The sequence below is a fragment of the Meleagris gallopavo genome, chromosome 23 (genome assembly GCF_000146605.3).
Source record: "Meleagris gallopavo isolate NT-WF06-2002-E0010 breed Aviagen turkey brand Nicholas breeding stock chromosome 23, Turkey_5.1, whole genome shotgun sequence".
Lineage (NCBI taxonomy): Eukaryota > Metazoa > Chordata > Aves > Galliformes > Phasianidae > Meleagris > Meleagris gallopavo.
The window spans coordinates 962829-975672 of record NC_015033.2 but is presented as its reverse complement, the minus strand read 5'-3'; the positions used below and the strand labels follow the sequence as shown (position 1 = coordinate 975672).

The 12844-nt window shown below is 51.8% G+C and overlaps 1 protein-coding gene across 1 annotated transcript in view; it reads right to left on the bottom strand.

The window, feature by feature from the left end:
• The window catches only part of MEGF6 (multiple EGF like domains 6), a 34981-nt gene extending 22154 nt beyond the window's left edge, over positions 1–12827 (bottom strand). Inside the window, exons 1-2 of the mRNA XM_019622439.2 lie at positions 11693–12827; positions 10120–10229 (exon numbers count right to left, since the gene is read on the bottom strand). Coding sequence (XP_019477984.1) covers positions 10120–10229; positions 11693–11772 — 190 coding nt within the window. The 5' untranslated portion in view covers positions 11773–12827. The remainder of the gene's footprint in view (positions 1–10119; positions 10230–11692) is intronic.
• Between the last annotated feature and the right edge of the window lie 17 nt (positions 12828–12844).

Here is a 12844-nt window from a genome sequence, read left to right as displayed (position 1 = left end):
GGAGGAAGGATTGGCGAAGAGCCGAGGCGGGGGCTCGTAGCGGCGGAGCGGCTCAGGAGGCTGCCTGCATGGACAGACAGACGGACGGACGGACGGACGGAGGAATGGACGTGGGTGCCCAGCACGCAGCCCCCCGCCCAGCTGACATCACCGCCTGCCCGACCCCTGCGCTGCAACCCCTGCCCAAGTGCCGCCGTTGCCCCCCGGCCCAGGTGCCCGCTGTAGGGCAATCAGCCCCAATCACCGCACCTCCCTCTAACGACACGCACCTGGTGAGGCTGCAAGTGCAAAGCTCCCCTGTGCCTTCCTTATAGCTAAAAGGCCTCCAATGACAAAGCTAAGCTCAACTAAGGAGCAACTCTATAGTGAAATCCACGCTGTTTCCCATAACGTGGATCCTAGGATTTTATTTTACCTTTCTCATTAAGTAAGAAGTAAGAACAGCTCATTGCGTTTTCCAGAGGCGAGCTCAAAAGGCTCATTTTGCTTCTGGGATGGTTTGAAACAATGAGCTGGTGGGGCTGAGCCAGGGGGAGAGCGGGGCTGCTGCTTTTAGAAGTCTTCTTTGGCTGTAGTAAAATTCCAAATTAAAACTTGTGGTTGTGGCTGCAATGAATAGCATTCCACAGAAAGTCCTGAAGCACGGAGAGGAGCTGAATCCAGGAAGAAAAGCATCGGGGGCTGCTGGGAAGGATGGTGGGCTCCAGCCGTGAGCACCCCAAACCCACAGACCCACACAGGGGCAGCTCCCAGCACAGCACAGGGCACCCAGTGACCAACTAGCAACCCAGGTGTCACAGTTTGTCATTGCTGCCCCGACCCCCTCCTCGGGAGGGCCCCTCCAGCCCTGCTACAATGGGCTGACACTTTTCCTGTAAATGCTTCTTGTGGTGCTGACGTGCAGCAATGCCATAAAGCTATGAAAAATGCTTTGGGCAGACTCGCTTGTGCCAGCAGTGTTATGAGGATGCTGTCTATACAAAATGATCCTGGCTTGGAATGCGGCTCTGTGGCTGCAAACTCAAACCAGAGAGCCCTTCTCCACCTCCAGGACCTGGGAACCCCTCCTGGCCGAGCACAGCTCCCCACACAGACCCCACTTATATCCCACTGACAGAAATGCTATCGGAGCTGCTGCTCAACAAACGATGTGACAAACTCGTTCCATCCCGTATTTCCTTACACCGCTATTAGAAAAGTCATGCAAGGCTTTGCTGAACGGCTCTGTGTACGGCACGTGTATCGAGAGCACTTCAGGCTTGAACAGAAACTTATGACATAAGTTATGCTTGGCCAGGTCTGAGCCAGCCCCAGCTTCCTCCTCCTCCTAATTTACTGTGGCTGATGAAGTACGATGGGGTGGTTTGGACATGGCAGCACGCTGCCAGCAGCAGCAGGTCGTGCTGGCTTCCTGGCTGGGGGAGCAGCAGCACCCAAGGGGTTCTGTACGCAGTGCCTGGCCCACTCCCGTGGAATTCCATTCTGATCCAGTCTTGGCCTTACTGAATTCCTGCAAGAACCCAAACACAGCTGAAGATGTGGCACTTTGTAGTACAACATGCTAAGGGCTGAGGTTCCTTAAGTTCGTTCCACACACAGACATGGGTCAATGAACTCAGGAGGCTGAACCTCATTCAGAACCATCCAGACCCCAAACCGAGTTTCTTCTGACTCTTCTGCACATGAAAGCAATCCAGAAACCCCCACAGCAAATCAGGAATGCTGAAGGCAAAAGAGTAAAGCTGGGGGTGTTGGCCCAGGGTGAGAAATGACTTAATGCTGCTGCAAATCGAGCTCCTGTCCCTGGGAAGGGATTTCAGTCTGATCTGGTATTGGCTAATGGATGTAGGAAAGGCTGTTGCAGCCTTCAAGTCCATATTGGAAAATAATGCATAGCAGCAGCTCAAGGAGATGGCACAGAGATAGAATCTCTAAGATTGGTGTGAAAAAGAAATCTGGTTTCTTTCCCATATAAAAAGTAAATAAACCATACAGCCATCACCCACCCAAACCACTTCAGATGGCTCTTCTGCTTCAGAGAAAGTTAGGATTACAGAAGTGCTTGAGCAGTCCTATTTGCAGCTGTGAGCCACAGCCAACAGAGCAGCGATGCTCTACGGGCACCTGAATCAGCCGAGGACTTGGATCACACAAAATATTCTCACTGCAGCTCAGGTTCAAACCCAGTGAACACGGAGGGGAGCTGGTGCCACCCAGGGACTCCGTGCTGGCATTAAGTGAGCTCATCAGTCAGCTCCCAGATGGGCATGGGAGCTAATTGGCTCCTTTCCTGGTAGCATGAGCAGAGAAGCCCAGGACAGAATAAATCCACGGAGGATTTGCTTTCTAAATATAATACTGCTAGCTCAGAAGTGAAAACAGAGCACGGAGCCAAAGGCTGCTGCTGCTTTGTGGGTCGGACCGAGGGGGCCCTGCACCTCTGAGATGCCACGTGAGGATGTCTCCATCTGTCACTGCACCCAGTGAGAGCAGCAGGCTCTGCACAGCCCATCCCCACCTTGGCTTTGGTCAAGCACCACCAGCACCTCTGCTAAGGAAGTCCCAGTGGGGCCTCCCCTAAAGACAAAAGGGGGCAGGGGGGAACAAAGGGCTGTTTGTTTCCACCCAAATCCCGACGCCCTCAATCAGACTAGGAGCAAATCCCATAATCCCCATTAGGGGAGTTCGGGGGGAACCAAAAATATTTCAGTTTGGAGAAGATAAGGGCAGAGCTGTTTGGTTCACACATCTCTGCTGTGGGACGGAGCCAGGAAATACTTGTCAGTTATTTTCAACAAAACATGACGAATGCATCAAATTGGCAAGAAAGGGACATTCTTCTACTGAGTTTTCTGATGTCCAAACCAGTATCCACAACAATGGCTCTTTCCCAGTTTGTCAGTAAGTTTTGTTAAAGGTTTGGAATTCTTTTGGACTTCTGCTAAGCCGACCAATGCTGAAATAAATGAGAAGGCCACCAAGAAGACACAATGATAGCAATGCACAGGCTTTGGATTTCTGGTCTGCAGGACAGCTTGAGCAGTGGGAGCTGATAAGTCCATGATGTGCAGCTGGTATTTACTGACACAAATCCCATTTGGTGTTTGACAGGCACGGACTGCACCTTCTCTTTCACTCCTGTCTGAAAACAGAGATTTAATGTAAAAGATGGGGAATGATGTGATGCTATCAGCTCCTAAGGAGAGAAGTCATCTGTTGGAGCAATAAAAGACGCAACCCCAAGAGAATCAGGACATCACACTGAAAACTTCACTTGCATCCACACCAGGCTTTCCCTCTTTCACACATCCAAGGATGCAGCAGAGCAAGAGCAGCTCCGGATGACACCAAATGAACCACAGAGCATCCCATAGGTCTATGGCAAAACAGCAGCACTGAATACACCACAATCCTCCCCTAGAGAATATCAGCAAATAATCGCTGTGTTCTCCATTAAAAGGAATGTTCTTCTCAGCAGAGAGGGAACCCCACAGCACTGCTTTATCACAGCAGCCCACTGCTTCCATGTAGAATGGCAAACAGTGCACTCTGGATGTAATGCAAGCAGTACATGTGTGAGTGTGCACATACATGGCACTGTGTAACAAAAGTGAAACGCTTCTGACACCAGGCAAGAAGCAGGACGAAGCACGTGGTAACATAAGTAGCAGTAATTTAAGCAGAAGACAATTAGTAAATTCATTTCATATGATGGGATAGAAAACAAACCACTATTTAACGCGACAGATGTTGCCGCTGAGCTCCTACCCCCTCTGTCACCTTCAGTCAGCATCATCATTTGGAAGCTCATTTCTGGGAAATAACGAAGCAGTGCAGCGGGGTCAGGGAGCAGCGGTGTCCCTGCATGGACACACAGCCCTGCCCCAGACTTCTCTTCTGACCAAGGCAGCACTCTCACCCCAAAGCCCATATGGGAGCTCTTAGCAAGCTGGAGATGCTTTGCATCCAAGCATTTTCACACCTCCCCGACAGACACGAGAGCTGCTTTAATCAGTCCCACAAACCAGGCTGTGTTGCAGCTCATCAACCAGCTGCGTGGCCCCAACATCAGCCCCCAGCGTCAGCTCCCTGCAGGGCAGAGTGGGGACAGCCTGGGCTGGGACGGAGCCCAGATCCGGGACAGCACCAGGAGCTGCACCAACATTTGGCCAGCTTTTATTTTCCAGTTACAGCCCACGATGAAGCCCCGGTTAGGAAATGCTGCGTTTCAGTCTGATGTGTGAAATGTATGGGGAGATTGCAAAGAGATGTAGCAGCTGCTGGCAAGCTCCTGACGTTTGGCACTGAGCAAGGTGCTCCACGCATGTATTTGTACTAGAGAAGCTGCACTTCTTGCCCTGTTGACAAGCATTTCCTTCTCAAAAGAACAAGAAAAATGGAGACAATGTAAGGCGTTGCTCTGGATGGAGGAGTAATGAGTTGCAGCTTTGCCAGCAGCTTCAGCCATACCGTGTTCTGTACGTTTCCTCCCGCTACCGCGGATAGATCTCGTGTTTGTCGCGCTCACCCAGCACTGATGGAGCTCCGTGCTCCCATCTGCTCCCCGCATGGCCGTGGTCCGCCGCGGGGACATCGCGGGGACACCGCGGGGACACGGCCGGGACACCGCCGCCCTCTGCCGGCTTCGGAAGGATAAATCCTACAACGAAAACTTCACGTCGGGTCGTAAGGATGGAAGCGATCGCCAGCTGGCAATAGGGTTGGAGAAGGGGATCGTGGAGAAGCGCCATTTAACCCCCTCTTCTAATGTAGACCTGGGAAATTATTCACGCAGCTGCCACTGGCTCAGTAAACATAAAGTCAGTGAATATAAAGTCATTGAATTCAAGACACAAAGATCACTGAGTTCAACTCCAACCCACCCCCCCGTGCCCACTGCCCACGTCCACAGCTCCACCCTGGGATGGAGACCCCCCACATCCCTGTGCCAAAGCATCACCCCTCCACTGGAGAAGAAACTGTTCTTCGTTTTCAACCCAAACCTCCCCTGGTGCAACACGAGGCTTTTGCCTCTCATCCGTCCTCTACCCTACAGGAAGCTCAGTACCCACAGCTCTTCGTAACTGCTAAACCAGCAGCAGCAGCCAACAAACTCCTGCTGACAGCTGCCTCCATCCATGCAAAGGGCTCCGTGGAAAAGCCCAGCCAGCACAAGGAGTTGCCGTGCTGGGTGCTGCCTTCCTGCTCCCCAAGGACTCGAGGCTCGTCTGATTAGCCTGTAATTAATCACTTCCATACTCTTTACCCTCAACAAACCGTGCTGACACGCCTGTCTGGGCTCAGCACTCCCTGACTGCTTCTGAAACATCAGACCATGCTTTAACCCAACTGGGAAGTGACTCCATCCGTTAAAGTCCTTCCTGTTTCCATCAAAGAGCTGGCAGCACTCAGATGGACAGCCCTGCTGGGAGCAGCTCACAGCCACCAGCACGGGCAGAGGCTGCCAGGTGACACGTGCAGCAATCCTACAAGCAGACACAGCCCCGTATGCTGTAAGCTTTGCTGCAGGAACAGAGAGAGGGGCGACTCTTCCCTTCACGTTTTGTATAAATAAGCAGCACGGTTACAGCTCTGCAGACAACGCTGTCAGAAACGTCAGAGCTTGGATTTATCAAAGCCTTATGAGATTTCCTTCCGTCTGAAGCATCCCGAAATAAAGCACAGAGCTCCCCCAATCCCAGGACGTGCAGCTCGCCAGGACCTCAGACAAAGGATGCGTACATGGGGTGGATCTTCAAAGCGGGGAAAAAACAGTCAGTGTGTCAACAGCGAGAGCAGCAGCAGCCTCTGAGCTCTGCCATAAGCCTTGGCTTTTCCTCTCAGTCTATAAATACCTCTCTATAATGGAGAGAATTCTTCTTTGACACTTTTATATAATGGATCAACATAAAAATGCAGTGTCTTGGCAGCCCGCTGGGGCTTCCCCTGGGGAGCCCAACAAACGTGCTGCTGTTTGATGGGGTTTTTTCCTCCCCACTCTACAGCCAGTGCTGTATTTCACGGATGATTCCCAAAGGAAAAAAACCCTATTCCTGCTCTGCAGAGGCAGAGCTGCAGAGGCTTCCTTCAAAGTTCCCAACCCTCTGCAGCGACCTCAGCTCTGTGAGCTCATGGGTGTTTGTTGGCTTTGGTTCTTCCCCAGAAGGAGGGCAGTCTGATACAGGGCTCATACATCTCCCCGCAGCCCCTAGCAGTGCACACAACACAAACCCCATGATTGTGCTTGCAACCCGAGCCACCAGCTCTCAGTGCTGCCCTCAGAACACATGGGAGTGATTTGTCAAGATGTTATTATATACAAGCATAAATAAAGCAAATTCAACTGTAAACACAACAGAAGTAGGAGAATCCACACAATATCTGCCTGAGCAGCCCTCCTTGGGCCAATTCTCTGCTGTTTATAGGTTCAAAATCAGCAATATGATGGATCCCCCAAAGAGCTGATCACACCAACCCCCAGTGCCCATCCCAACCCACCCACGTGTCTCCCAGGCGCTTGCATTAAGCTCCTCCAGCCAATGGCCTCGTTGGCAGGACCTTAAGGATCAGTGAGAGGGCAGAATTTGACTCATGGCACTGAATGGACGCTGATAACAGCCTGGCACAGAACGCTTTGCTGGGCAGCTGAGGCTTGACAGCACGTTTTTAGGAGCAGCAATGATAGAGCAGAATGCTCTGCTGTTGACGTAAGACACAAAAGCTCTATGCCCTGCAAGAGCTGGTCTGACACTCAGGTATTTCAGCTAACTGAGGAGCAACAAGAGCCAGCAGGAATCCTTCACTGAGCATCTTCCAAAGGTCAGCAGTGTTGGCTGCCGGCTCCTGCCAGCAAACATCCATCCTGGGGCTGGAACGGAGTCAGCAGCGATGAAATACCACGAAGGGGATTACAGCTCAAGGAAATAAAGGCTGAGAAGCAGAAAGCTGGGCTGTGACAGGTCAGAGCCGTGCTCCTTCCAGGCACTTGGCAAACTCGGGCTTATGAGCAGCACTGATGCCAGTTGTAGCTCTTACTGAGGCTTGCTCACCCAGCACAATGGCAGCAGACATTTTGTCCTGGACAACTGGAGAGTTCCTGGGAAAAAATAATCTTTCTCCTCATCTCTTTGTCTCAGTATAATTAAGGTCAATACTACAAAGTGTCTGAGGGGGGGAAGCTCTTTGTAGGGCTCTCGAGGGCTGCAGTAGTGTTTGTAGTACAAGATTGTCTCTGTGCGACCGCTGATTACTGATCTCATTATTTAGATTTCATGACAAAAGCCACTTCTGTTCCCAGATGGATAATAGGTGTCAAGAGGAAAAACCCCAGAGAAAGGCACGGGAAGAAGTTACAATAACAAATCACGGCCCGTTTGTGCCATCCTTGGTGTCAGGCAATTAATAATGGTGGGATGAAGCACCGCAGCGCTGCCGAAAACAAAAAGCAGTGCTGGTTAAAGGATGTTTAATGAGCACGTTTTATGTTGTCCTCAGCAAGTTCGTTGCCAGGCCACAAAAGACGTTTATCCACGCTTCCTTTATCTCTAACCAAGGGGTGATGGCTACTTGTTTCATACTATATCCACAAGTTTAAATTAAAAAGCCAAAGGTGAAAAGAGGGATCCCCTGATTGCGTGCACCTGGCGCCCATCAGCTTCTGCTGCCCTGCAATGCAGTGTGCTCACAGACACCACGGTGTGCAAGGAAAGGCACAACATCCCCTGGATTCCTGAGACCCACCCTCCCCCTCCATCCACTGCACACTGCATTGCTGGCACAGCGAGGGAACCCAGCGTCCCACTGCTCCTTTATGAGAGCACACAGCACCATAGGGCCCTTTGATCTCAGACAATCAGATTAAGGCCACGGAACAGCAGCTCTGACCTCCATCACCAATGACTCAGAACAGCTCTGGAACACGAGAGCCAAGAGTGGGTTTGGAGCTCCACTCACATTTAATCAAGCCATTTAAATCTCACCCCCCCAAAAAAACCCAAAATCCCTATTTTAACATGCATGGGTTTCTTGGCACCTGCTGCTCCAGCGCCGAGTGGAGGAATTTTAGATGCAGCTGGGATTTTATTTGGTGAGGCTGGGGGGACAGAAGGGAGGTTAATATGCACTCACACACACCAAACTAGAAACACCTGTTGGCATTCGGGGCAGTTTTTTGGCTGGTTTATGAAGACTGAGGGTCTAACAGGTGTCCCTGCAGCCAGTGGGAATATAAAGGGGGGTACAGAGGCCCCCACAAACACTAAATTATGCAAAAAGCAACGTCTGCACAACTATACACTGCACGTGCATCTGTGTGCACAGGTTTAACCACAAGAAACTGAAGTCCCACAAAATTAAGCACATGTGGGAGGAAATGACCACAGAAAGACTGGAAAATCTCAGCTCAGAGCAGCCAGAGAAGGCTGGGTTCTTCATTCCTTGTACTGCTGGATTTTCTATATATGATGCTCTGCCCAACCAGCACATGGCTGGATGCTCCACAAGTGATAGCAACAAACCCCTTTGCTGGCTGGAGCCACCCTTGATTTATCTGTGGGGCTTGCCAAAGGAAAAACAACAAATCTGCCCCCAAACCTGCTTGCAAACAGCAGCATCCCAAATCCTTGGCTGCTGGAGGAGAAGTGCTGTGCTTCATTGAGCCGGGTATTATTAATGGTGGAATCTGTTCAATGAACTGGCAGCTGAGGAATAATTACTGCTATTTAATCTCAGAAACAGATTTTAAATTGGCCTCATGGACTGTAAAACCATGAAAGGTTCAGCACAGCATCTCACTGCCATCCCAAATCGGTGCTGGGTTCTGGCTGGGCTGGAAATCCCTTGAGCTGAATGCAGGGTTGGTGCACACCTCCACTGATGGAGGATGGGTTATTTGTTTGGGAACTGGAGGCATCTGTAAGGGAAAAACCAAAAGCAGACAAAGCTGCATCTCTGGGATCGTCCAAATATGTGTCACCTTCTGAGTGGACCGGAGAATGAAATGGAGCTAAACTGCAAGGAAGGCTGAGCAGCCCCACTTCTCTATTCTCACCCAGTGAAGTGCAAAATGAACACACAGAGACTGAATGCTCAATTAGGCTTCTGAAATCAAAGCACCTCAATAGGGCCACAAGCAAGGCTGTGATTTTTCCAGGGAGATACATTTCTTAAAACTCATTAAACGCGGAAAATATGTTATATTTCCCAAAGATTTGGTAAAACAAAGGCAGAATTGAAGCTCAGATACTCATCTGAGGCCACAGATCCTGCAGACATCCCTTGGCACGGCCACGCTGCCTCCATTGGGCTGACTCTCAATGAGCACAAAACTGGAAATCCTCTGATGTGCCAACGCTCTGCATGCATTCCTCCATCTCAGCATTCCCCCAGCACTCAATGATTCATTTCCTCCACCCCATCCTTCCTACACCCTCTCCGTGTCCAGAGCCGCCAGCAGGAGCAGCCATCCCACCCCACACTGCTCTGGGATGAGGATCTTCCTGCACAGAACCACATCCCTGATCAGCCCATGACCTCCCAGCCTTGGCCACCCACAGGACCTGGGCACCACCACGGCTTCCCCATGGTTTGGCCGGGGATGTTGGTCCCACTGGGGCATCACGTGCATGGAATATGCCATAGAAAGGGGATTGAGGGCAACGCCACTGCATTTCCCTGCCATATATACGGATATCCACAGCCTGACCTGAGCGATCTGAGTACATCTAACCCACACAGCTGGGAAGCAAGCACTTCTGCCTGCTTTGCAGAGGATTACACTCCACAAGCACATAGGAGCAGGAAATCCACCCACTGAGCGCACACATCCCAGGCTCAGGGTCTTTGCTTCAAACCTCATTTGTGTCATCGTTTTACCCACAGCACTGCAGCACCAAAATCGGCTGCTGAGGGCCAAAGCACAGAGAGTGAGCAAAGGCTGTGCACCGAGCCCTGCAGCAGCATCCATCACAGACAGCACTGAGGGCTGGGAAAGGAGACGCGATGCACGCTCAGGGTTTGCACGCAGCCTCCCACCAGCAGCACTGCTCTGTGCTTGACTTTAAGTTCTCAGTAGCACTTGGGAGCAGGATGCAGCTCCAGCAGCAGCCATGCAGTACTCACGGTGCAGGCAGGCAGGGTTCCCTGGGCGCTGAGCCCAGTTGGTGCAGCAGCGGTGTGCGGCGCGGCGCTGCAGGTGGAACAGCTGTCTGTACCCGGCGTGGTACGTGGTCCTGTAACAGCAAACAGCAGTGGGCAGTAAATCTGACCTTTCTTCCCCCTGCCCCACTGCTATGGGGTGCCTCGGAGCGGTGCAATGGGGCTGAGGGTGCCCTCCGCTGCTGGGATGGATCCGGAGCACAAATAAATACAAGCCGTGCTTTTTTCCCCTGCTGTGCTTGCACAAACATCAGCATGGAGATAAGAACTTTTGAAGCTTCGCTGGCAGAACATGAAAACTGCTCCAGCGCAGCAAAAGCAGACAAACAACAACAAATATCTGGCGCGGCCACTGAAAATATTTATCCCAACTCACTCTGCCTGTTTGGTTCTGTCTGCACGTTTCTGCAAACAGAGCTAAGCAAGGGTGAACCATTGCTCCCCACGAAGGAAACCCTCAGCATCCCTCTGTGCCAATCAGCAGATGGAGGCACGGCAGAGAGATGCAAAAGCAGATCCCAATTTCTCTACAAGCTGTCAGCAAATCCTGGAGGGGGGAACTGTGGTGGAGAAGCAGAGGGATTTACAGTGTCACAACTGAAGGGCTGAGGGGACAGGTGGGAGCAGAGCCTTTCATGTCCTCTTAAAAGACAGACTCTGTTTGCTCCCTTATTACCACGACACAGATATCATCACGGCAATGATTACAGCAATTACACGACAGGAAGAATTCCTAAACCTGAGACTAAAAAGCTGCCTCTGGCCAAAGATGCTTCGTTGGAATTATTGCTGCTATTCCATACAGGCTTGCAACTGCCTGGTGGGGCCAAAAAGCGGGTGGGGGACAGGAGGAGCTGTGGATATTGCAGCTGGGCTTCTGCACTCCAAGGAAGTTTTCCAAAGCAGCCAAATGATTAACAGCAAACTGTAATGCTTAATTGGAAAGGAAGGGCTGCCCTGCCCCTGGAATAACAGCAAAAGAGGGAAAAGAAAGAAACAACGGGAAGCAGGTGTGCAAAGTGCAGTGCAAAGCACAGGTCGGAGTTGAACTGTTTGCACAATCACTGCCTCTTGTGCTCAGAATAGCAGAAGAGCATCATTAGCTGGGTTTGCTAATAACAGCTAAATTGCTGTTTGGTATTTATATACATATACACACACACATGTATACAAAATAAACTTGTGAGATCTCTGAAAAGACGACACACAAAACTTTTGTTCCTTAGTACAACAGGAATGAGCCGGTAAATGAAGGAAGAAAATAACAAAGGCTACATTAAGCAGACGTCCAGTTGTGCCTTCCTGAACTTGGGCCATGAGCAGACGACAACCTGACTGCATTCCCTCCATTCAGAACAGTGCATCGCCTCCTGCAAGCAAAGACTGTGCAGATGTTTATGTTTCTCTTTACCTCTCTGTGCTTTTGGAACACATAAAGAAGCAGAAGCACAGCACAGCCCCTCACCTCCCCACCCCCCTCAGCTCTGAAACGCAGCCCCCAACCCCAGGACAGCACCAGGTGCTTTCTGCTACTCACATGTGGGGCTGCAGCTCAGCGCCAACAGCCAGGGAAGAGATCCACAGTGCAAGGATGAGCACCAGCATGGGAGCCTCCATGGCAGCACCTCTGCAGCCTTACTGCTGGGGGTCACAAATGGAGCACATCCACCCCCCCCGGCTGCTTCCTCAGCTCAGTGCAGTCCATGGGAAACTGTCACAGCACGTGTCAGTGCTGGGTGGGAGCCAACAGCAAACCTGGCTTCTGGTGCTGCAGGGAATAACAGTGACTTGTCCTCCTGTCCCACTGTGCAGCCCCATGAGGTTGGGGTTGGGCTGAGCTGCTTCCCCCCCAGGTCAGCTCCTCACACTCAATGCTTGGTCCTTTCTCTGTGTGTTGAGGGGCAGAAATCCCTCCCACAGCTGTGCCCGGCCGCACCAGAGGAGGGGGAAGACCTGCAGAACAGCAGGAGAAATAACGTTGGCTTTTTCTTCCCAAGAAACAGTTCTTATGCAGTACCCAAAGTCGCTCCCGGACACCCCTTTCCAATGCACCGGGAGGGATCTCACTGAGATTTGGTCTTTCAACGAAATGTAACAGAAAACAAACCATCTCTGCCCAGGGAGATTCTGTAAAGCTGGGGAGAAGGTGCAGAAGCACAGTGCAAAACGAGCAGTTCTGGAGGAGCTGGGGAATAGGACGGGAATGCTGCCGGCCTTCTCCTACCACAGCACTCGTTCTGCAGGGAAAAGCACACCCGGAAGAGCTGACGGGGATTTGCCTGAGCTGAGCTTTCCCAGCTCCATCAGAGTCCGTAGAATCATTAAGGCTGGAAAAGACCTTTAAGACCATCAGGTCCATCCCCACAGGAGCACAGCGAGCTGCAAGCAGGGACAGCAGGACGGGACAGGGGGCAGCAGGGAGAACACGAACGGGGAGAGAAGACGGCCGTGAGGTGAGGCGGCCTTCAGCACACTGAGCTGCACGCGAAGCATCACAGCTGCGCCCGACCGCAGCCACGCGAGCCCTTCGGTCAGGCACGAGGGAGTTCGTGCGGGCACCGAGCCCGACGGACGGGAGGAGAAGAGCGGTGCCGGCAGCGGCTGCGCTTTGAGCGGCTTTCTGCACACGACGGGACCCGCACGGGAGGTGGGAGCTCGAACTCAGCGCCGCTGCAGCGGCAGCTCCGCA